This window comes from Natator depressus, chromosome 4, assembly GCF_965152275.1.
Source record: "Natator depressus isolate rNatDep1 chromosome 4, rNatDep2.hap1, whole genome shotgun sequence".
NCBI lineage: Eukaryota > Metazoa > Chordata > Testudines > Cheloniidae > Natator > Natator depressus.
This window is the reverse complement of record NC_134237.1, coordinates 137942725-137963833: the sequence shown is the minus strand read 5'-3', so window position 1 is coordinate 137963833 and position 21109 is coordinate 137942725. Positions and strand designations below refer to the sequence as shown.

The window sequence follows — 21109 nt, the reverse complement described above, 5'->3', positions numbered from 1 at the left end:
GTAAGGCCATAACGAGGATCCCACTGTGCCTAGGTCTGTCCCCTGGAACAGCTCCTCTCCCGCCGTGCTGCTTCCACCCGCAGCTCCTTGCTGGCTCTTAGAGTTCAGTTTGGGTTTCTTTAAAAAATATCCTGGCCTCATTCGCCCCCGCCGCAGTTCTGCCGCAGCCCCGGCAGTTGCCCCAGGAACAGTCGTGGCCCTTGGAGGTGGGGTGTATTTTACAACACTTTGTTCTTACTAACGTCTCGCTTCAGTTCTGGACCCAACCAGTGGCGAGACCAGCTCCGGCCTTCCCAACTGCTCCATCTCTTCTCCCTGCAACGCAACTGCAAAGCTCCCATCTACAAGCCAGACCGGGTCATATTCAGGGAACAGGAGTACATCCTCTCTGAGTTCGGTAAAGGAGTCTCCTCACATCCATAAACCTTTCCCACTCCCCCTCCTGATTATTGCACTGGAGACTGGCAGAATGTGAAACAGGGTAGCGAAACTGATGGGTGAAGATGAACAGTCGAGCTGATTTACAGTGACAGCTTCAGCTCATGTTGTCTCTGATCTGAAAACCCACATGGCCAGCCCAAAGGAGCCACCAGCATTATAGAATCTGGATTGCTCCTATCAGCTCCTCGAACTGCAGCACAGATTGAGGCCCTATTGTGCTAGGCACTGTACATACACATAGGGCCAGTCCCTGCCCCAAAGAGCTCACCGGCTAAACAGATTAGACAGCCCAAGAGTGGGAGAAAGGACGAATGGTCCTGTTCCTTTTACAGAGGTGGAACAGAGAGATGAAGTGACTTTACCAAGGTGCTGTAGGGATTCTGTGGTATACTCAAGAATTGAACCCAGAACTCCAGTTCAATGCCTTAACCACAAGGCCATCCTTCCATCAGCTTAATACCTTCTGTAACTGTAGCAAACCATGGCCAAACGCATATAGACACCACTCTCATCAGGAGGAATTAGAGCCTGGGCCTTCAGCTGCACAAATGCAGGCCTTTATCCCTTGAGTTGCAGAAAATCTGCCACAGCATGGAGGTAGCAGGCTGCTGGACTTGCTGGGTATAGCCACGAGAGGGCGACAATATCACATACACCAGGCCAGCGTAACACACCCTTACCTTTATCATCATACAGCTTAAAAGGCAGTAGCATTGCAGCTACAACCGTGTGTGCCCAGGTGGCCATCTCTGATTTCGAGGGCAATCCGCTGTGGTATACACACGAATGGCATTTCTGTGCATGGTTGAAATCTACCAGGATTCACCATCTTGCCAGGAGGGTGGAATTCCTCCTCTTTGGACTCAAAACGGTGCATTTCTGTCCAGCCGAAGAGGCGAAATCGCACCATGCAAATATGTAGGGGTGCTGAAAGGTGTCAGTTTCCTCATGAGGTCTGACAAGCGCAAAGGGTTGTGTGATCACGCAGCTGTGCTTTGCTTGCACGGGCTGAGAGTGGTGCAGCGGCCTGGGGTATGCAGCAGAGATACAAAGCACTCCCAAATGTGTTAGGGTTTTGCTACACAGACCCCGCTTGGAAGGAGCTAGGAAGCAGCCACTTCTTCACAGCCTCCTGCTCTGCATCAGGTTTTCGCCAAGTGCTGGAGAGGTGTTAAGCTGAGGGGGGCTCGTCTCTCCCCACCCCAGCCTGCCTTTCACCTTGCTTTCTTTTAATGGCAATCACTTCAAAACCAGAACAAAGCTTGGGGGTTTGACCTCAGCGAGATCTGGAAACCAGCTGTGTGTGCAGAGCAGTGTCAGATGTGAACCTGGCGGGGCATAAAGTGAAGCCATTAAATACGAGAGCAGGGGTTTTACAAGCATTGTGCCCAGACCATTATTTCATAACCCCCACATTGTTGGTTTCAGAGAGAGGTTTTTATTTCTGAGCCTCACACACGTACACACCCAAGCCAGGTTTCCAGGGCTTGGGACGAATCCCATGTGTATGAAGTTTAACCACTTCAAGACACTGCCAAGAAAGAAGCTGGGATATATCACCTGAAAACAGCAGAGCTGTAATAATATTGATATAGCGCATTTCATTTCAAAGGCCCTCAGGGTGCTTTGAACAGACTCTCAGCTCTGCTGAAATGCAGCCACCTCTGGAGTGGAGGACTCCAGGAAATCAGTGCATAGGTATGTGGAGAGGGAAAGTTTTGGGTGAGGACAATTGGATACACTCCCTCCTCTTCCATAAAATGACGAGGGATCTTTAATATCTGTGCAGAGCAGAGCAGGACCATAGTTGTTAGATCTTGTCCAATAATAGCAGATGATGCACCTTTTCCCAAGGATAAGGGACGGAGAAGGGAGCTGTGACTGAAACGTGATTCAGAAGGTAGGAAGCTTCTGGCATTCATTGCACGAGGGTCAGCAGAGGTCAGCCCAATGGAGGAATGTTCTGTGCTGGCCTCTTGTGAAAATCTGATGAGAAATATCACAGGGGGCAAATGGGTGTTTGTATGTAATCACTAGGGGCCTAATTCACCTCTCCAGTGGTTAGGACGTTAACCTGGGACTTGGGAGACCTGGGTTGGATTCCCTGATCTGCCACAGACTCCCCGTGTGACATTGGGCCAGTCACTTAGCCTCTCTGTGCCTCAGTTTCCCCATCTGTACAACGGGAACAGGGCCCTGCCCTGTCTCACGGGGTGTGTGTGAGGATAAATACAGTAAAGTGTGTGAAATGCTGTGAGATCTACTGATAAGTGCTGTGGAAGAGCTGAGTTGCTCCTTATTCAGATCAATGCCAGGAGAGAAGACCCTGACCCGGGTACAAGCTGTGATCTCACTGGTTTCAGCAGTGCCCCTCCGCGGCCCTCGGCATGTTAGAAAGATGGGTTAAACTGACCCAGTTTGAACAATGTTGATCAAACCTTAACAAAAATATATGCAGACCTCCGAGCAAACTCCCCCAAATGGTCCCGTTCACCTTCCCATCTCCAGCCACTCTACCCTAAACCAGCGCTGCCAGTGCGGCTTTTCATCAGATGCGGAACCTGGTGGGACAAAGAGGGCTGTGGCTTTCAGAGCTGAGCATCCCTCACCAAGCGTGCCCCATCTGTCCCCCTCCAGCCAGCTCCCTCCTGGTCCAAGCAGCAGGCTGCTAGCTCGTGTGCCCCAGATTGTCACAGCGCCCATGGGACAGGCTTCTGGACTCACGCTGACCCAGGGTAGTCCGTGGAGTGACCCGGGGGTAAGCCGCAGTGTGAGATCAGAATCGGGCCCCAGGTCGGAGATGGAGCCATGAAGGGTATTCAGTAACCTCGCTCGCTGTCTGATCTCTCTGTGGCAGAGGATGGCAAGCCCCTCAACCCACACCTGGGAGCGCCGGAGGAGCGGCTCGCCCTGTACGCGCTGCGGAAGCAGGGCCTGGTGCCTGAGCACGTGGAGACGAGGCCTCTCTACAGCCCGCTGCAGCCTGAAATTGAGCAGGTAGGAGCCACAGGGTATGTCAGTGACCAAGCCTGAAACAGAGCTTTTCTACTGGTCCAGCAGCAGCCTGCTCAGAAGGGGCCCCTGGCAAAGGGTCTGCCATGCATCACGGGTTCATACTGGGCTGTCAAGGATCAGGCTTCTGATGACCCTGGCAGTGCCTTTCTACGCCATGAGCAGCAGCATCTTGTGCATGCATCCACCAGGGGGTGCTAGGCTTCCCCGTGTATCAAACAAGAACCAGTCATGGCCTGATCCCGCAAAGTGTCCCTCCTGCAGAGTAATCCCATTGGACGGGTGGCCTTGCTGTCAGTGAGGACTGCTTGCTGTGCGGACAGGGATTGCAGGAGGTGGCCGTGGGTGTGAGTGGGTGATGCCCGAATAGATCCATCACACAGATTTCCACCAAACTCTTCGGACCAGCGCTAGTCTATAACCCACTAAGTAACGATGGGCACTTCTGTAGTACTGAGCAGACAGTGATGCCTATAACACCCTGGGAGCAGACTATTGCCTGCCCTTTGCAGATGGGAAAACAGAGGCGGGGATGTGGGTTAAAGACTTTCTCATGGCCACAGAGGCGCTTTCAGGTTTAAGACCTAGCATTTCCTGGCCACGCTGTCTCTCCAGCCACTTTATTCCCTCTGGTGGAGCACGCTGACTACAATAGCACCTGAATCTTATTTACTGATGTGCCAATAGCAGGCTCTGCTCTGTTACAGCAGCCTTTAGACAGGCCAGCCGAGGTCAGGGGCTGTACAAACACATAGCGATAGACACTGTCTGCCCCAACAAGCTCACAATCTCAATAGAGAAGAACTACAGGACAAAGAGAGGTGCAGGGACTTGACTGAGGTCATGCAGCAGGTTAGTAGGTGAACCAAGATTAGAACCCAGGGCTCAGTCCTCTAGGCTGCACGACATTGTTGTAGACACAACAGCAGAAGAGATGGTCCTTGGCCTGCGGAATTTATAATCAGACTAAACACTGTTCTGTTAACTCCTTTCTAAACATTATTTCAGAGCAGCAGCCGTGTTAGTCTGTATTCGCAAAAAGAAAAGGCGGACTAGTGGCACCTTAGAGACTAACCAATGTATTTGAGCATAAGCGTTCGTGAGCTACAGCGGCTGTAGCTCACGAAAGCTTATGCTCAAATAAATTGGTTAGTCTCTAAGGTGCCACAAGTCCTCCTTTTCTTTTTTCTAAACATTGTACGGCCCGTGCGGGCGCTGCGTACTTTTGGCTAGAACTATGATGAGCAGAGTTGTTTTTTCTGGTCTCCCCTGGTGAGCAGAACCAGAAATCTTGGGAAGAAGCCTGAGCTCAGGCGGTTGGATAAGTCTTGAAGGATCCTCCAGATCTTGGGCAGTTTGCCCATTGCCACCCCCACAGAACTAATGTGGACCAAATCCCGAGAAGCGCTGGTTCCATGGAAGTCAAGCAGGTTGCAGGTACTCAGCACCTCTCAGGATTTGTACCAAGGATCAGTAGAAGGATTCACTCTGGCTCTTCTCATCAGTTGTGAAGAAACTGGGCCCAGGGAGTCCACGGGGCAGCTCCACTGGAGTTCCCAAAAGGAAGGCCCTGGCCCACTGTTTTAAAGCTAGGAGATAGAATGTGTGCACCTGTTTCCAGTAAGTTATACGCTGGGCTTTCAAAGGGCAGGTCTACACTAGAAGCGTCTCCTGCTGACATAGCGCTGGTGTGGACAGCGTTTAGGTCACTGTAACTTGTGTTGTTCAGGGGATGTCTTTTTCACACCCCTGAGTGATGTAAGTTAGATCTGCTTAAGCGGTAGTGGAGACCTGCCCAAAGTTTGCTACTGTTTCCTGTTGCAAGAAGATTTTTCATGGCCTCCCCCCACCCCAAAGCCATTTATGATGGGCTGATTTTCAAAGTCAATAAGTTTTATGCCCTTGACACTGCACAGAAAGTATATCTTTATCACCACCCACTGGTTTTTAACAGTTAAAGTGACAACCTTAAAAAAAAAAAAGAAAAACAAACCTCTAAGCAGATTTCAGTAGGATCTCTGCAGCACAGGAATATAAAGCAACTGGAAAATGGAGTCAGATGTCCCTAGATTCTTCCTTGCACCCATTCCCAACAACATCAAAAAGTAACAGGCCAGATCCCCAGCTGGTGTTAATCGATCTAGCACCATTGAGTCAATGAAGCTACTACACCCTTTGACACCAGCAGAGCATCTGGCCCAATGTAGGTAGATTCAGTCATAGAGTTTAAGGCCAGAACACACCATTACATCATCTACTTTGAGCTCCTCTGTATCCCAGGCTCGTACATTTCACCCAGGTATTGAGCCCAGTAACTTGTGTTTGGCTAATGAGTATCTTCCAGAAAGAGATCCAGTCTTGATTTGAAGACATCAAGAGATGGAGGGAGAATCCATCACTTCCCTTGGTAGTTTGTTCCAATGGTTAACCACCCTTACTTCAAAATGGGGGCCTTCTGGAAGCTAAGCCAGACGGTTCTTGCTCAGCCTCTCTCTATTAAATGAAAGAGCCGTTTCGTACGCTGTATGTGCTCCCCGGGAGGGTACTTTGCTTCAGCTCCCAGATCTGTTTGCTGAAATAAGAAGTGGGCTCCTTGCCATTGTCGAAAATAAATCTCCTCCTGCCTTTGAGCTCTTTCATTGTTTCGAGTCGATATTTCCATGAACACATCAAATAAGGAGAGTGACGTTAACCCAGTTCCTAGACCTCACAGCTGTTTGTTTCATTACAGGGAAAGCTACAGATGTGGGTAGACTTGTTTCCGAAGTCTCTGGGTCCGCCTGGACCTCCGTTCAACATCATGCCGCGCAGAGCAAAGAGGTGACTTGGCTTTTGTTTCTTGCTGGTGTGTGAGCTCCCTGTCTGGGATGCTGATGGAATAGACCACATTATCTGGTCACTTACACAAAGAAATAGTGGCTGCTTGCACGTTCTGCCCAGGGAATCGTTATGCACATGTCAGAGGAGATATGAGTGCTTGGAGCGTTCTCCTGCCCTAATTGCCTACAGCCATATGCTTCTAAAGCATCCTTTAGCCCAAACTCTCCTGGGTGACTTTACACCCAGGGAGATTTCTCACATGAGTGAAAGTTACAGGATCAGACCCTTTGCCTCTGAGCTATTCTGCAAACAAGCTGCCTTTAAATATAGCCTTAGCTTCCTTCCATTTTAGACCACGGTTTTTATTCCATTCTGATGTCTCGGTGTGTGGTGGGGGGATATTTCAGGTTCTTCTTGCGCTGCATTATCTGGAACACCAAAGACGTGATCCTAGATGACCTCAGCATCACTGGAGAGAAGATGAGCGACATCTACGTGAAAGGGTAGGCGATCCCGCTGCTTCAGGCTATGTTAGTGATGTGTCAATGTGTTACAGATCAGCAAGGAAACAGTTAACTATTGCGACATTCAGGTGGTCTTCATTCGGCATCTGAGTGAACCCCTCACTGAGATAAATGGGGCAAGTTCACACCTCTGTGAGCTGTTGTTCCAGGCTCTTTGCAAACACCAGTGCATTAGCTACAGTCACTTCACATTTCTGCAGTTTTCTTTGCAACCATAACAGCTGAGATTCTGAAGGACAAGATAGCAACTTGAGAGAGGTGCTAGTATGTTGTATTGCTGGATACCAGCCCAACTGAAGCCTCATCCATGGCATGGATTATGCATGTGTTGTATACAGAGCTAGTCTTGTTTACATAGCTGCCTTTTTGAAATTCCTTTTCCTGGACAAAAATGTGGCAGCTGGCAGTAACTCCTCTGGCACGTTTTCCCTTCTCTGTCTGACTCCATTTATGTTTTATCTTGTGTAAAATAATGCGATCACAGCCAAGGGAGTTACTTATTTTGTACGTTCTTGGTTTTATGAACAGGAAGAGGGAGGATTTTGAAACAGACTGTAAATCCCTTTTTTACAATCCCAATTTTCCTCCTGTAAATCCAAAATGCACACGGCTTACCTGGTATTCGCATCAAGTTCATTGTTGTCAATTCTAGCCAAGAGGTTCCATACGTTTTGGAGCTTGGAATTAGCATAGTGGGGCGGGGTGGCATTGGGGAAGTGGGAATATCTAATGTTTGATCAAGGCCCCCCCCCGCCCGCCTGGTTTTTTATCATTCCCAACAAACATACAGATCACCCATTGCTGTAAATGAGCTAAATGCTTTGCCCAACCATCATTTGCCATGTCTTCCCAAGATGGGGTAATCAACATTCCTGCATGACACTGGCTCCTATAAAGCCAATCCCACATGACACATAAGTGATTTGGCACTATGCCCTATAGTACAAAGGCACCTCTGTCACAAGTCAGACTAGTGACTATGTGTGACTCCTAGTTGGCCTCCTAACTAGAGGTCAGAGGCTACTGTGATGGGCTGGGTCCTTATAAGCAGGCAGATGAGATAGATCACAATCAGGGCCCTAATACCTCAAATAAATAGCAGTGCGTTTTGTTTGCAAGAAGCTAAACTGCTATTTATTATCTGTATCAAAGAAGCACCTAGAACCCCAACAGAGACCAGGGCCCCATCGTGCCAGGCATGATGGTCCTGTGTTAGCATCAGTACAGATATGTCTACAAATACATTAAGGGCTGTTACAAAGAGGATGGTGATCAATTGTTCTCCATGCCCACTGAAGGTAGGACAAGAAGTCATGGGCTTAATCTGCCGCAAGGGAGATTTAGGTTAGCTACTAGGAAAAGCTTTCTAATATAAGGATGGTTAAACACTAGAATAGGCTTCCAAGGGAGGTTTGTGGAATCCCCATGACTGGAGTTGTGAAGAACAGATTAAACAAACAGCTGTCAGGGATGATCTAAGCTTACTTGATTCTGCCTCAGCGCAGGGGGCTGGACTTGACGGCCTCTGAAGGTCCCTTCCAGCCCCACATGTCTATGATTCTATGACAAGGAGATTTTTTTATTTTTAATTTTGTATTAAATTTTATACTAAATAAATGTATAATTTTGTATTAAAATTTCCTACAGAAAGTTATTTTGCAATTACTGACCAAAACTGTCAAAGCTAAAGTTAGGCTCCTTTATGTAGGTAGGTCCCAGGTCATTTAGGACTTTGTAGGTCAAAAACAACATCTTAAAACCAGTTGGAAACCAACAGGCAACCAGTGGGCAATATGCCAATCATTATTCCTTCAAAAAGAAAAGGAGTACTTGTGGCACCTTAGAGACTAACAAATTTATTTGAGCATAAGCTTTCATGAGTTGCATCCGATGAAGTGAGCTGTAGCTCACGAAAGCTTATGCTCATATAAATTTGTTAGTCTCTAAGATGCCACAAGTCCTCCTCTTCTTTTTGCGGATACAGACTAACACGGCTGCTACTCTGAAACCTGTCATTATTCTTTCAGTCATCTTTATATCTGCACCCATCAGTTTTGAGTGAGTTGCTCAAAGATCCTTTGTTTTCATTTCATTATTCAGTGCCTTTGTATTTTGCAGCTGGATGATTGGCCATGAGGAGAACAAACAGAAGACCGATGTGCATTACCGGTCTATGGGAGGCGAAGGGAATTTCAACTGGAGATTTGTCTTCCCCTTTGACTACCTTCCCGCTGAGCAAGTCTGTCACATTGCTAAAAAGGTGAGCTTCTTACATCCGCCTAGTTATAGTCCTTGGGGGACTGACTATACTTCTTGTTAGAGACAAGGTATTTGTGGCAATATCTTCTACTGGACCAACATTTGTTGCTGAAAGAGAAAAGCTCAGAAGCATGGTCCAGTAAAAGAATTACCTCATACATCTGTTCTCGTATCCTGGAACCAGTATGGCCACAACACCGCAAACAACATGTGCTTGTTCTACACAGCAAACAACACACTGAAGTTACGCAATGATATGCCTGCCATTGATCTGTTTTTACATGGGAGTGATGGGGGTGAAGGGAGGATTAGTGACACTTCTTTCCTTCTGGCCTTCGAATCGATGAATCAGTGGATTACACAACAGCAGTGGTTAAGGGGTTAGAGCAGGAGTTCTCAAACGTCATTGCACCGTGACCCCCTTCTGAGAACAAAAATTACTACATGACCCCAGGAGTGGGGACAGAAGCCTGAGCCTGCCCGAGCCCCACTGTCCTGGGTTGGGGGGCCAAAGCCCAAGCCCCACTGCTCCAGGCAGGGGGTCCAAAGCTGAAACCCAAGGGCTTCAGCCCCAGGCAGGGAGCCTGTAACCTGAGTCCTACCATCCAGGACTGAAGCCCTGGGACTTTTGCTTCAGCCCTGGGTGGTGCGGCTCAGGCTTCAGCTTCAGTCCTGGGTGGTGGGGCTTGGGCTTTGGCCCCGGGCCCCAGCAATTCTGAGCCAACCCTGGTGACCCCATTAAAATGGGGTCACAATCCACAGTTTGAGAACCGCTGGGTTAGAGGGACTGACTCTCGAGAAGGGGTTCTGGACATATGAGGTAGTGCTAGTAAGAGACAGCCATAAGGGGGATCGAACAGACCTTCAGAGGGCACTCGACTTACCTCATGTGTGCCCAGCTGTAGCAGTGAACCCCGAGATGAGGAAATTGTCGTCACGTATCCTGAATTGGGGCCAAATATACAATGACAGTCCTCAGCACTGTGCTGCTGATCAAGCTACAAATAGTCAATTATCTTCATAACGTGGGTTGGCAAAAGTGAAGGGAGGGAAGAGCCTACAGATATTGGAAGGGGATATAGGTGTCAGGGAAGCCTAGGAGCAGGCAGGGGTGTGTGGGTGGGTAGAGCTAGACATGCTGGGATTAAATTAAGGAAAATGTAGGCAGAATATCCAGGAATACGTTCATGGGTGGGGGGGAGGGGTGAGATCTATTCTACTTTGCCCCACCTCCCCTACCCCAGTTCTCCCGAGAAGTTTTTTTTTAAGGTCCCATCTCTCTCTTCAGGAACTGGCTTGCTTTGGGGTATCATCATGTAACCCACAGGCCCCCTGGGTGTGGTGTTCTGTCCCTTGTAGTGGCACCGAGACCACTTGGAGAGATTTCAGAGTAACAGCCGTGTTAGTCTGTATTCGCAAAAGAAAAAGGAGTACTTGTGGCACCTTAGAGACTAACCAATTTATTTGAGCATAAGCTTTCGTGAGCTACAGCTCACTTCATTGGATGCATACTGTGGAAAGTTTAGAAGATCTTATTATATACACACAAAGCATGAAAAAATACCTCCTCCCACCCCACTCTCCTGCTGGTAATAGCTTATCTAAAGTGATCACTCTCCTTACAATGTGTATGATAATCAAGGTGGGCCATTTCCAACACAAATCCAGGTTTTCTCACCCCCCGCCATGAATGCGTATGCTTTACAGCCTTAGCTAAGGGCCGCATGGCTTTTAGCTCATGCAGCAGAGGCTCATGCATTTAGCTTCAGCGGTCCCAGGTTCAATTCTGCCTGCCGATGACCAGGATCTGTCGGCGTTACAAGGGGGGGCTCATCTGGGATTTCCACTGGGAAATCTCTGAAGCTCGGGATGTGCTTCCTCAGCTAGGGGAAGTATGTAACACCACACACCTCCTGGGTGTGGTGTTCTGTCCCATCTAGTGGTGCTGAGACCACTTAGAGAGAGAGAGAGAGAGATATTAATGAGTCTGCTCTACAGCCTTAGCTAACAGCCATGGGGCTTTTAGCTCATGCGGTGGAGGCTCATGAATTTAGCTCCTGAGGTCCCAGGTTTGATCCCACCTGCTGATAACCAGAGTCTGTCGGTGTTATAGTTACAAACTCCAATACTGAATTAATCCCCCCACAAGAGTTCTTGCCTCCATCACACTGCCCTTCCAGTAAGAACTTGGTCTCTGTGTGCATTCAGCCATTGGTCTCTCTGCCTAAGAAAGCTTATTGGGGTGTGGCCTTTGCCTAGATGTGAGCTAGATTAGGAGCCACTCTCCCAATTCCTTTCACAGGAAAATAACTTTCTGGAGTTAGATGGATTGGAGCCAGTGCTTTGGTGTGAAAGACTCCTTAGTTCCATTACCAGTCCCCTGAGCTAGCCAGCCCCTCCACCCACCGCTTCAACCCCCCGTGAAGGTGCCCAGTTTCAGTGCGAATCACTGGATACTTAAGATGATTGACAGAATCATACCTCTACCCATTTCACGCTTCATGTTAAACAAATCAAAAGTACAGTGTGTAGCACATTCAATTATCCCCTTTGAAAAAGCAAAGCCCCCCCAATAAACCCTTTAAGAAAATACATCCCACTGTGCCGATATTGATTCTCCTCCGACCACATGTCTGCCAACACTGTATCAGAAAATAAACAGCTTGTAAAATAGCTCTGTAGAGGCAAAAATAACGAATGAAAAGCCATGCTTTGTGTTTGCAGGACACATTCCACTCTTTCAATTTTTGATCTCGCCATGTGCTGTTTGAACTCCAGGTTCATTACTGCTGCTGTAAAAAGCCCATGCACTGATCTTTAAATACAGCCATAGAAAGCGGAATTTAAATCAAAACGGTCAGACAGCAAATTCTAAGCAGCTAAAAGCCACCTGCGCCCAGGCCTCCTGGAGGTGGCATTTGAGCTGAGAGTGCTGCAGAGAAGAGTGCCGGCACTGGCTTTCCACTCCTTTGTTTGTCCTGGGGCTACACGCTCTGTTAGTTAATCCACAAAGAACCTTGAGCTCCCCATTGAGAGCTGGACCTCGGAATGCAAAATTCAGATCCAGATTGCAAATATTCACCCTAAAATTGAGGGAAAATCAAATGAAGAGGTTTGCTTAAGGCTAGTCTCTGCTTGTAATAGCGTAATGAAACATCAAAGGTAGAGATGCATAAAGATCCGTTGAATCATCTTCCTCATTCCTCTGCCAATGTAAAATTGGTTCCTACAGACTTTCCTCCAGGGCTTTGGCTAGTTTTGTTTTAAACAATGAGTTTTCTGCTACTTCCCTTGGGAGTTTACTCCGCAGATTAATGGATCTCACCCATAGAAAATGTCCTAATACTCACCATGCATGTTCTTCTTCTACTTCCCCTTCATTTTGTGTGATTCTTGATTTAGTTGGGGACTGGTCCTGCTTTGAGCAGGGGGTTGGACTAGATGACCTCCTGAGGTCCCTTCCAACCCTGATATTCTATGATTCCATGATTCTTCTATAGCAATAGGCTCCGAAGACCTAGACAAGAGCTGGGTGCTATATAAACATATAGGGAGACACCACCCCTACTTCAATCTTATTTAAGATAAGACACAGGAAGTGGGTATAACAAATGAGAGTGGGTAGTTGGGGTGGGAGCAGGTGGATAACAGTGCTAAGAATAAGTGGTTATGTAGGATACCCGGAGGCATGACTTGATGATTGTGAGACATTTAAGTGTAGGATGTGTATGTAAATTAATATGCCCCCAGTTTAACAAAGTGCATCAGCACATGTTTAAGTCCCTGTTGAAGTCCTCTGCTTGAATGCTTTGCTAAATCAGGGCCCAGATATAGCAGCAAACTTGACCGGCTTTCTATGTAGCCATTATCAGTTGGCAGTTTCCTGTAGGCATCATGGTAGTGGTGGGTCTTAAGATGGATCTGAAGAGAAGCGGGGAGCGGCGCTATGGACTAGTGGAAAAAGTGGGCAAGAAGGAGACTTACATCCAGAGGCTTGTTTTTTCCCCATGACTCCCAGCTATACCCGTGTCCAGCCCTCACCCTACCTCGCTTCCTTGTAAGTTGTTTCCACCAAGTAATTCCTGTCGATTCACTGCCATTTGTTGATGTCTTCCTGGTAGTGACCGCCCAGGAGTGTTGTGGGCCAGAACCTCTTCTGGGGTAACTTGGCCATTGCATTCCATGGACCTAAGCAGATGTATGCCAGCCTGGGGTCAGGGAGAAGAGCAAGAGACTCTGTGAAGTCCATTAGGGACTTTGCTGTTGCTATTGATTCTATGTGGGAGGTGCTCTGCTACTGAGGTGGCATTATAAAATCCTAAGACAAATCAGTAGACAGGCAGATCTGGCTCAGTATGCTCATCACACATCCCCTGGAGTTTATCCCTTGAGTTATGCGGACAGTTACCCATTTCCTTCCTCCTCATGAAAAATAACCAGAATTACAATTACTGCTGCTACAACACCATAGCTTTTTTCTCATGGCATATTGTGCTTTTCACCTTGAAAGATACCAAAGCTCCTTGAAGAACTTAGGTTCTGATCATACAAGGTGCTGAACACCTTCTGTAGGATGCCAGGGAACCTCAGCTAACACTGGATTCATACATGGAGTGCCTGCAGGATCAGTGGCACATTCTTTAAAGCCCTTTCTTTTGAAAATGTTTGCATAGGGTCATGTAAATCATAGAATCATAGCAGATTAGGGTTGAAAGAGACCTCAGGAGGTGATCTAGTCCAACCCCCTACCCAAAGCAGGACCAACCCCAACTAAATCATCCCAGCCAGGGCTTTGTCAGGCTGGGCCTTAAAAAACTCATCAGATTTCTTCTGGCCCAATCCTCCAATTTGTCTAGGTCACTCTGGACCCTATCCCTACCCTCCAGCATATCTACTTCTCCCCCCCCACCAGTTTAGTGTTATCTGTGAACTTGCTGAGGGTGCAATCCATCCCATCATCCAGATCATTAATAAAGATGTTAAACAAAACCAGCCCCAGGACCGAACCCTGGGGCACTCCACTTGATACCAGCTACCAACTAGACATCGAGCCGTTGATCACTACTCGTTGAGCCTGACAATCTAGCCTGCTTTCTAGCCAACTTTTCTTTCTTCTCATGATTAGAGCTGGTTGGAAAATCCAAGTTTATTCCTGCAACATAGTGTGCCCAAAACATTTTTGTTTGATATTTTTAGTGGAAAATTTTGATTTTTTTCAATTGAAGAAAATTCAAACTGAATTTTACATTTTGTTGAAATTTTCATTTCATTTTGGCTATCAAAAACTGGGATAAAAAACAGTAATTGATTTTCAGTATGGAGATTTCCCCCCCTCCTTTTCCTGCTTTCCTCCCTTCTTTTACAGTGGATAAAAATAAGGGGAATGTAAAATACAGGAGACAAAGATGAGATGGTGGAACCTGAAAACTGAATATATTTTGGTTTTTGAAAAATGAAATGAAAATTTCAACTTGAAACAAAAAAATTCAGTTTGTTTCCATTGGAAAAATCAAAATTTTAATCAAATCTAACATTTCCATGTTGATGAAAAATATTTCAGTTGAAAAATTTCAACCAGCTCTATTTCCGATTATTGATTTTATTAATAATAAAAGAAACAAACATATACAGAAATGGATAACATAGCAAGAAGATGGAAGGCAAAAATGGGTGAACCGAAATGCCTGGCAATGTACGAGGAATATGATGTGCTAGACATTACTGAAAGATAGTGGAATAACAAAAGTCACTCAAACACTCTGGTACCTGACTATAAATTATATAGAAAGGACAGATTGCAGAGACTGAGGAATTAGCACTATGCCAAATACATTCCATAGACTGCATGAGACACAATTCCAGAGTAGAGAGCACCATGCCATAGGGTCTGGAGAAGGAGTGGGCAAAACTTTTGGCCCGAGGGCCACATCTGAGTGGGGAAATTGTATGCAGGGCTATGAATCAGGGCTGGGGCAGAAGATTGTGGTGTGGGAGGGAGTGCAGGAGCAGGCTCAGGACAGGGTCTTGGGGTGCAGGAGGGGGCTCCCGACAGGGGGTTTGGGTACAGGAGGGGTGAGGCAGGGGGTTCAAGGCAGGGGGTTTGGGGGCTCAGGGCAGGGGGTTGGGGTGTGGGGTGCAGGAGGGGTTTGGGGTGTGGGCTCCGGCCCGGCGCCGCTTACCTCGAGCGGTTCCACGGTGGCAGCGGCGAGTCGCAGGGCTAAGGCAGGCTCCCTGCCTGCCCTGGCCCTGTGCCACTCATGGATGTGGCCAGCATGTCCGGCAATGGCTCCTGGGGGTGGGGTGGGGCAGGCGGCTCTGCCGCGCGCTCCCCTTGCCTGCGGGTACTACCCCCGAAGCTCCCATTGGCTGCGGTTCCCTGTTCCCGGCCAATGGAGCCCTCTGCCTCCCCCCTCCCCCAGGGGCCGCAGGGATGTGGTGCCGGCCACTTCCGGGAGCGGTGCAGGGCCAGGGCAGGCAGGGAGCCTTTCTTAGCCCTGCTGCACCATGGGGCTGGCAATTGAAACAGATTGAAAGCCCTGATGGACAGGATCTGGCCCATGGGCCATAGTTTGCCCTCCCCTGGTCTGGAGAATAAAAATCCCAAGTCTATTATTATTATTAATAATAATAATAATAATAATAAAAAATAATTTATTTAACATTTAGAGAGTGATGACAACTACAGCCTTCCATTAGCTCTTGGCTCCATTGTGTTAGGCATTGCACAGTCATATAGTAGTAACAGTATATTACTCATAGGGTTAAGGTGCCAGCCTCCTGATCAGTGAAAGGACTTTGAGGATAGAATTTTAATGGAGACTGTTGCTGCCAATCCCAAGAATTAAAAATTATGCCAGTTCCCCCACAAAATCACGAGATTGGCTTAAAAATCAAGAGAATTTAAAAATAAGAAATGTTGGGTTCTTTTCATCTGCCTTCTAATTTTTGAGCCTGAAGAGGTCACATTTCCAAGCTTTTGTTTGTTACCAGGAAGTCTAAAAACTGAATTTTTGTTCAAAGTGAATACTGAGACTCTATTGCAGTCACCTGACTCCAAGAGCTGGGGCATGAAGAAAAACACCAAGGATTGTGAAAGGCTGGATAAAATTGTGAGAGTTGGCAACAGTAGTCAGAGCTCAAAGAGGCAAAATAGTCAAATGAAATAGTAATAATGGATGATTTCAGCTGCCTACTTATTATAAATAGATGAAATGTCCTAATGGGACAAAGTTCAGAGAAGCTGTTTCTTGACACCTTGAAGGATTGCTCCTTGGAACAGTTAGTTCTAGTTGTCACAAGAGGAGGGGCTCAACTGCCACAAGAAAAAGCGGACAGCCAGCCACCAATGAGATGCTCCAGGGCCTCTCGCCCAGCCACCGGGTCCCCCTCTGGAGCAGCCAGGAGGAACAAATGCAGGCTATGGGGCCAAAGAAGAAGCTCTTTCCTCCAGGCACAGGCTGAAACAAGCCAGACTTTCTTCAAAGCTACAGAGTGGAAACCAGCAGTTGAGGGTCACAGTGCCCCAGAGAAAATGCTCTTGACTTTGTATTCCGTAGAACATAAACAGCCCAGAAGAATTGCAGAACTGTCAACACTTTGCTAGCGATAGAAACAATTTCTTATGCCTCCTTCCTGTATTATTCATAATCATAAAACATTTACACACCGCCCCCTCTCCAAACCACTGCAAAACAAAACCGACAATAATTCACCTCCTTTTCCCTCCCGGGCTTGCAGAATTGTTGCAAAGGGTAATTTTATGGTGCACCTTCGTAGCAAGGTTTAATCATCGAGGCAAATTTCTCGCTGCTTCAAAATAGACCATAAACTTAGCTATGCATCGAATTCCTCCCCTTTCCCCTCCACCTGATCCCTTTTCACAACCTAGTTTCCAGATTTGCTCTGCAGTGTCTCCTGGTTCACATGGCTCCTAGGAGGAGTGTTCTCCTGCTGGCCAAGCCACGCTGACAGTATTTTTCCACAAGAAAGGCCAAGCTGTACCGATTGTGCAAACTGTGTGCTGTATCTGAATCTGCCAAACGTCTCATCCTGCGTGAGTCATCCTTAGTCAGGCAGAGAGCCTCACTGAAGGCAGGGTTGATCATCTGAGTAAAAGCTGCAGTGTTGGACGGTGAATGTGCTTATTGCAGACTAAAAGTTGAGGGCCGGATTCTGATACCCTGGCTGAGCAGTAACTGAGTACATGAGCAATCCCATTGTGCCAGTTTCTGCTGCCCAGACTCAGTAGCACCGTATTCCACATGTTATTATTGGCATTAGAGTAGCAATGAGAGGCTGAGATCAGGGCCCCATTACAGTCCCTGCCCAGAGCAGCTACAGTCTAAATCGGCAAAGGGTTTGGGGGTGGGGGGAAGCAGAGATAGAGAGGAGATCTTGTCGAGGTTACACAGCTGCTTAGGAGTAGAGGCCAGGTCTACCAACACCCAAGTCAGTGCCCTGCCGCCAGTCCATGCTGCCTTCCGCTTTCAATACGGTTGAGTTCGATGGGTCTATGTGAGTTCGATGGCGCCGCTGTAAGGTGGCTGTAGTCGTTCTGTGCCAATGGGAGAGGGCTCTCCCGCCCACAGCATAAAACCAGCTCAACGAGCAGCGGTAGCTGTGTGGGCAGGAGAGGCTCTCCCACCGACATAGCACTGTCCGCACCTGCGCTTCCGCCAGTTTCACTCATGTCACTCAGGGATGTGGGTTTTTTCACACCCTTGAGTGACGTAAGTTACACTGACAGAAGTGGGAGTGTAGACAAGGCCTACGTATGAATAAGGCCATTGGAATCAAGCCCACTGAAATCAAAATGGGAGTGCCCATGGAGCGTGAGTTAGCGTGGCGGGACTTGGCTCAGACAAGGGGCCCCAGCGTTCGGCTTGCTGCGAATTCTTCATCTCACCCCATGAATTGCGAATAGATTCTACATTTCATCCCTGTTCCCAACATCATGTTTTCGGTGGCAAAAAGTATGGACTCGGCTAATGAAAGTCAGTTAAATGCCACGTGCTTTTCACTGTGGGAGACACTGTGAAATTGAACATACAGCGATATCTTCGGGTTCTATGATATGTTCACCCCTAGAGCCAGTTATCCTCGTTGTCGGTCCCTCAGACTCTAAGTCTCTGCCCCTCTTGGCAGGAGCTCCGCCTCCTTTCTTCTCGTGAGCAAAAGGAGGCCACTCCTACCTCCAGCATTTAAAGGGGCAGGTCAGCATTTTGAAACTCAGGTCCCTTAAAGTTAGGCCCTTCCCGTAACTGGGAGTTGCAGGTGCTCAGATCGTCCGAAAATGGGGTTGCATAGTCTAGGTACCTAAAATATGGATTTGGGTGGCTCACTTTAAGACATCCACGTTTTAACCATATCTCTTTTGTAAGTTGACTCTCTATATCCATAACACTTCCCAGGGGACCCTCTTCTGTGGTTTCCCCCTTGGGTAGCTAACAGTCCCTCTACAGGGTAGGACATAATCAAAATGTAGGAAAGGGAAGACTCAGATGCCAGTCCTTTTTAGCAGTTTTAATTTAGAATAATTTATTACTTGGGAAAATGACTCCCCTCTCCCACCCCCTTGAAAAAACATCAGTTTCTCGGAGGAAGAGGTGAAAAAAATTGAAGTTTCCATTTATTATTTTATAATTTTTCTGGATCCTAAAATATTTAAGATGCATAAATAAAACACCCCATTTCAAAACCGTCAGTGTGTTTTTACAAAGCGAGCAGAGGATTGGAGATAAATTGAAATACAACCTTCCAGAGGGATCTCTTAAATGAAACCAGTTTCAATGGGGTTTAAATATTCCCCTCCCCCCACCATCACCCTGGTCAATTATTTATGTTTTTATGGAGTCTGACACATTCTTTTTTCTTATATTGCTTGATATAATGAATGCGAGGTTTGTAGCTCCAGTGGTGAATTTATGGCGGGGAGAATGTGTCATGAATAATTCCCACATTTCCTGGTTTTAATTAAATCATGTTCCATTTATGATAGTGCCATGTTGACACAGGATGGCGTGAAGCCTTGCCTACGGGATGCACCATGGCTCTTAATGAGAACATTCAACAGAGATAATGGTCCTGACCCTGCGTCCCCATGTGAGCAATACTCCATTGACTAGATCCAGGAATTATGAAGCCTTCACTGTGCACGAGTCTCCATCTCTCTCTATCGAAGCGCCTCACTCCTAATCTGCAGGCACTTTCTAATAGTATAGTACCAGGCCCTTTTAGAGAGGACACTGACCAATTGTACCAAATTAAGTGGCAGTTTTTTTGACGTGGGCCAATATCCATGATAAACTAGATGATGCCACCACAAGCTCAGTTTCACTTGGAGCCTACACAGGATGTGAACCCAAGTTTCCAGAGGGAAGATTTGCAAAGAGCAAAGCTGGCTGATGGTGAATGGAGGGAGAGCACCATATCTAATGGAAAGTGCAGGGAACATTTAGATAGTCACAATGCAATTTCTTACATCAGCATATGGCCAGACCACCAGGACTGACATCCCAACTCTTGCAAAAAGGGCCATGGGATCTTTAATGACTCGGTGTTCAAGGCCTAAGACTCTTCCAGAGGGACCATTGCTGGAATATTAGTGGGACTGTCCCTGGGTCACTCACCACCTGGTGCCTCCTGCTGGGCATTTTGGGAACTAGCTCAGTCCCAGCGGGTGCACCCTCAGGTGGTGGTGGCTCCCGTCCTCGCCTCCGCCTGCAGACCCGTTACGGCTCCTTCCTCTCAGCATCTGCTTCATGGCACAGCCTTGCGGCCGGGTCACCATCCGTTTTTTCCCACTTCCAGGGGGCTCCTCCACCAAGAGTCCAGCCACTCCTCGCAGCGACTTGGCAGTACACAGCTGGGCTGCTCCTTCAGCGGCTAGTGGGGGGGCCCAGGCCCACCCACTACTCTGGGCCCCGGCCCAGGGATCATACAAACAGCAGCTTCCTGCTGCCTCTTCCTTCCAGCCCACTGTCTCTATTCCCTGGGCCACTTCCCCGCAGCCTCAGCTCCTTCTGCTCCTGCCTCTGGCTGCAGCTCCTTTGCCCTCTTCCCAGGGCCTCGAGCCTGTAAGTCTTGGCAGCCCATCAGGAGCTCTCCCTAGCTTCCCCCGGTCCCTGCTAGCCCCTGCCCTTCCCCAGGTGCTCGTCTCTCTGTAGTCCCCTAGGAAGCCGTTCTTCTCCCTAGGCTCCCTACAGCAGACTCCCTCACTCTGGTCTGCAACTTCCTTTTATATGGGCCAGCTGGGCCCTGATTGGCTGTTTCCCCTGCAGCCACTCCTTTGGCTGCCTGCTGCTCAGCCTCCCTAGGCTGGTTTTAACCCTCTCAGGGCCGGTGCGGGGCAGGCCCCCTGTGACAGGGACCAAGACTCATCTGGTGGGACCATTACTGGAATACTGTATCCAGTTCTGTGGTTCACACTTCAAAAGATGATGAAAAATTGGAAGGGTTCAGAAAAAACTCACAAGAATGATTTGAGATCTGAAAATCGTGCCTTCCAGTGAGAGAAACTGAAGAAACTCAATCTATTTAGTTTATGAAAGAAAAGTTTAAGAGGTAACTTGATCAAAGTCTGTACGTATCTGTATGTGGAAGAGATTTCTTACAGTAGATGGCTCTTTAATCTAGCAGTAAAAGGCAGAATAAAATCCAATGACTGGAAGCAGAAGGGAAACAAATTCAGACTAGAAATAAGGCATAAATTGTAAACATGGATGGTAATTTGGAATTCGGGATGTGGTGGGGTTCTCCATCACATGCAGCCATTCAGTCAAGACTAGATATCTTTCTAACAGATCTCCCATAGCCCAAACAGAAATTGTGGTCTTGATGCAGGAATTGCAGAGTGAGGTCCTCTGGCCTCTGTTATGCAGGAGTTCGGACTGGATGATTATGATTGGTTCTTGTGGCCTTAAAATGTATGCTTGGAAAAGAGAGATCCTTCAGCAGCATGGTACCTGTTACCACCCTTCGGGGTCATTGGCCCTGGGTGGTCTAGGCAGCAGGAGACACCTACACCACCACTGAATGTCTCCCATCCATGCTTT

General features: G+C 47.7%; 1 protein-coding gene across 1 annotated transcript in view; it reads left to right on the top strand.

Moving 5' to 3' along the window:
• The window catches only part of DYSF (dysferlin), a 303950-nt gene that overhangs the window by 252591 nt on the left and 30250 nt on the right, over positions 1–21109 (top strand). The window contains exons 48-52 of the mRNA XM_074951962.1: positions 255–397; positions 3299–3438; positions 6185–6273; positions 6681–6776; positions 8916–9057. Of these exons, the coding sequence (XP_074808063.1) occupies positions 255–397; positions 3299–3438; positions 6185–6273; positions 6681–6776; positions 8916–9057 (610 nt within the window). The remainder of the gene's footprint in view (positions 1–254; positions 398–3298; positions 3439–6184; positions 6274–6680; positions 6777–8915; positions 9058–21109) is intronic.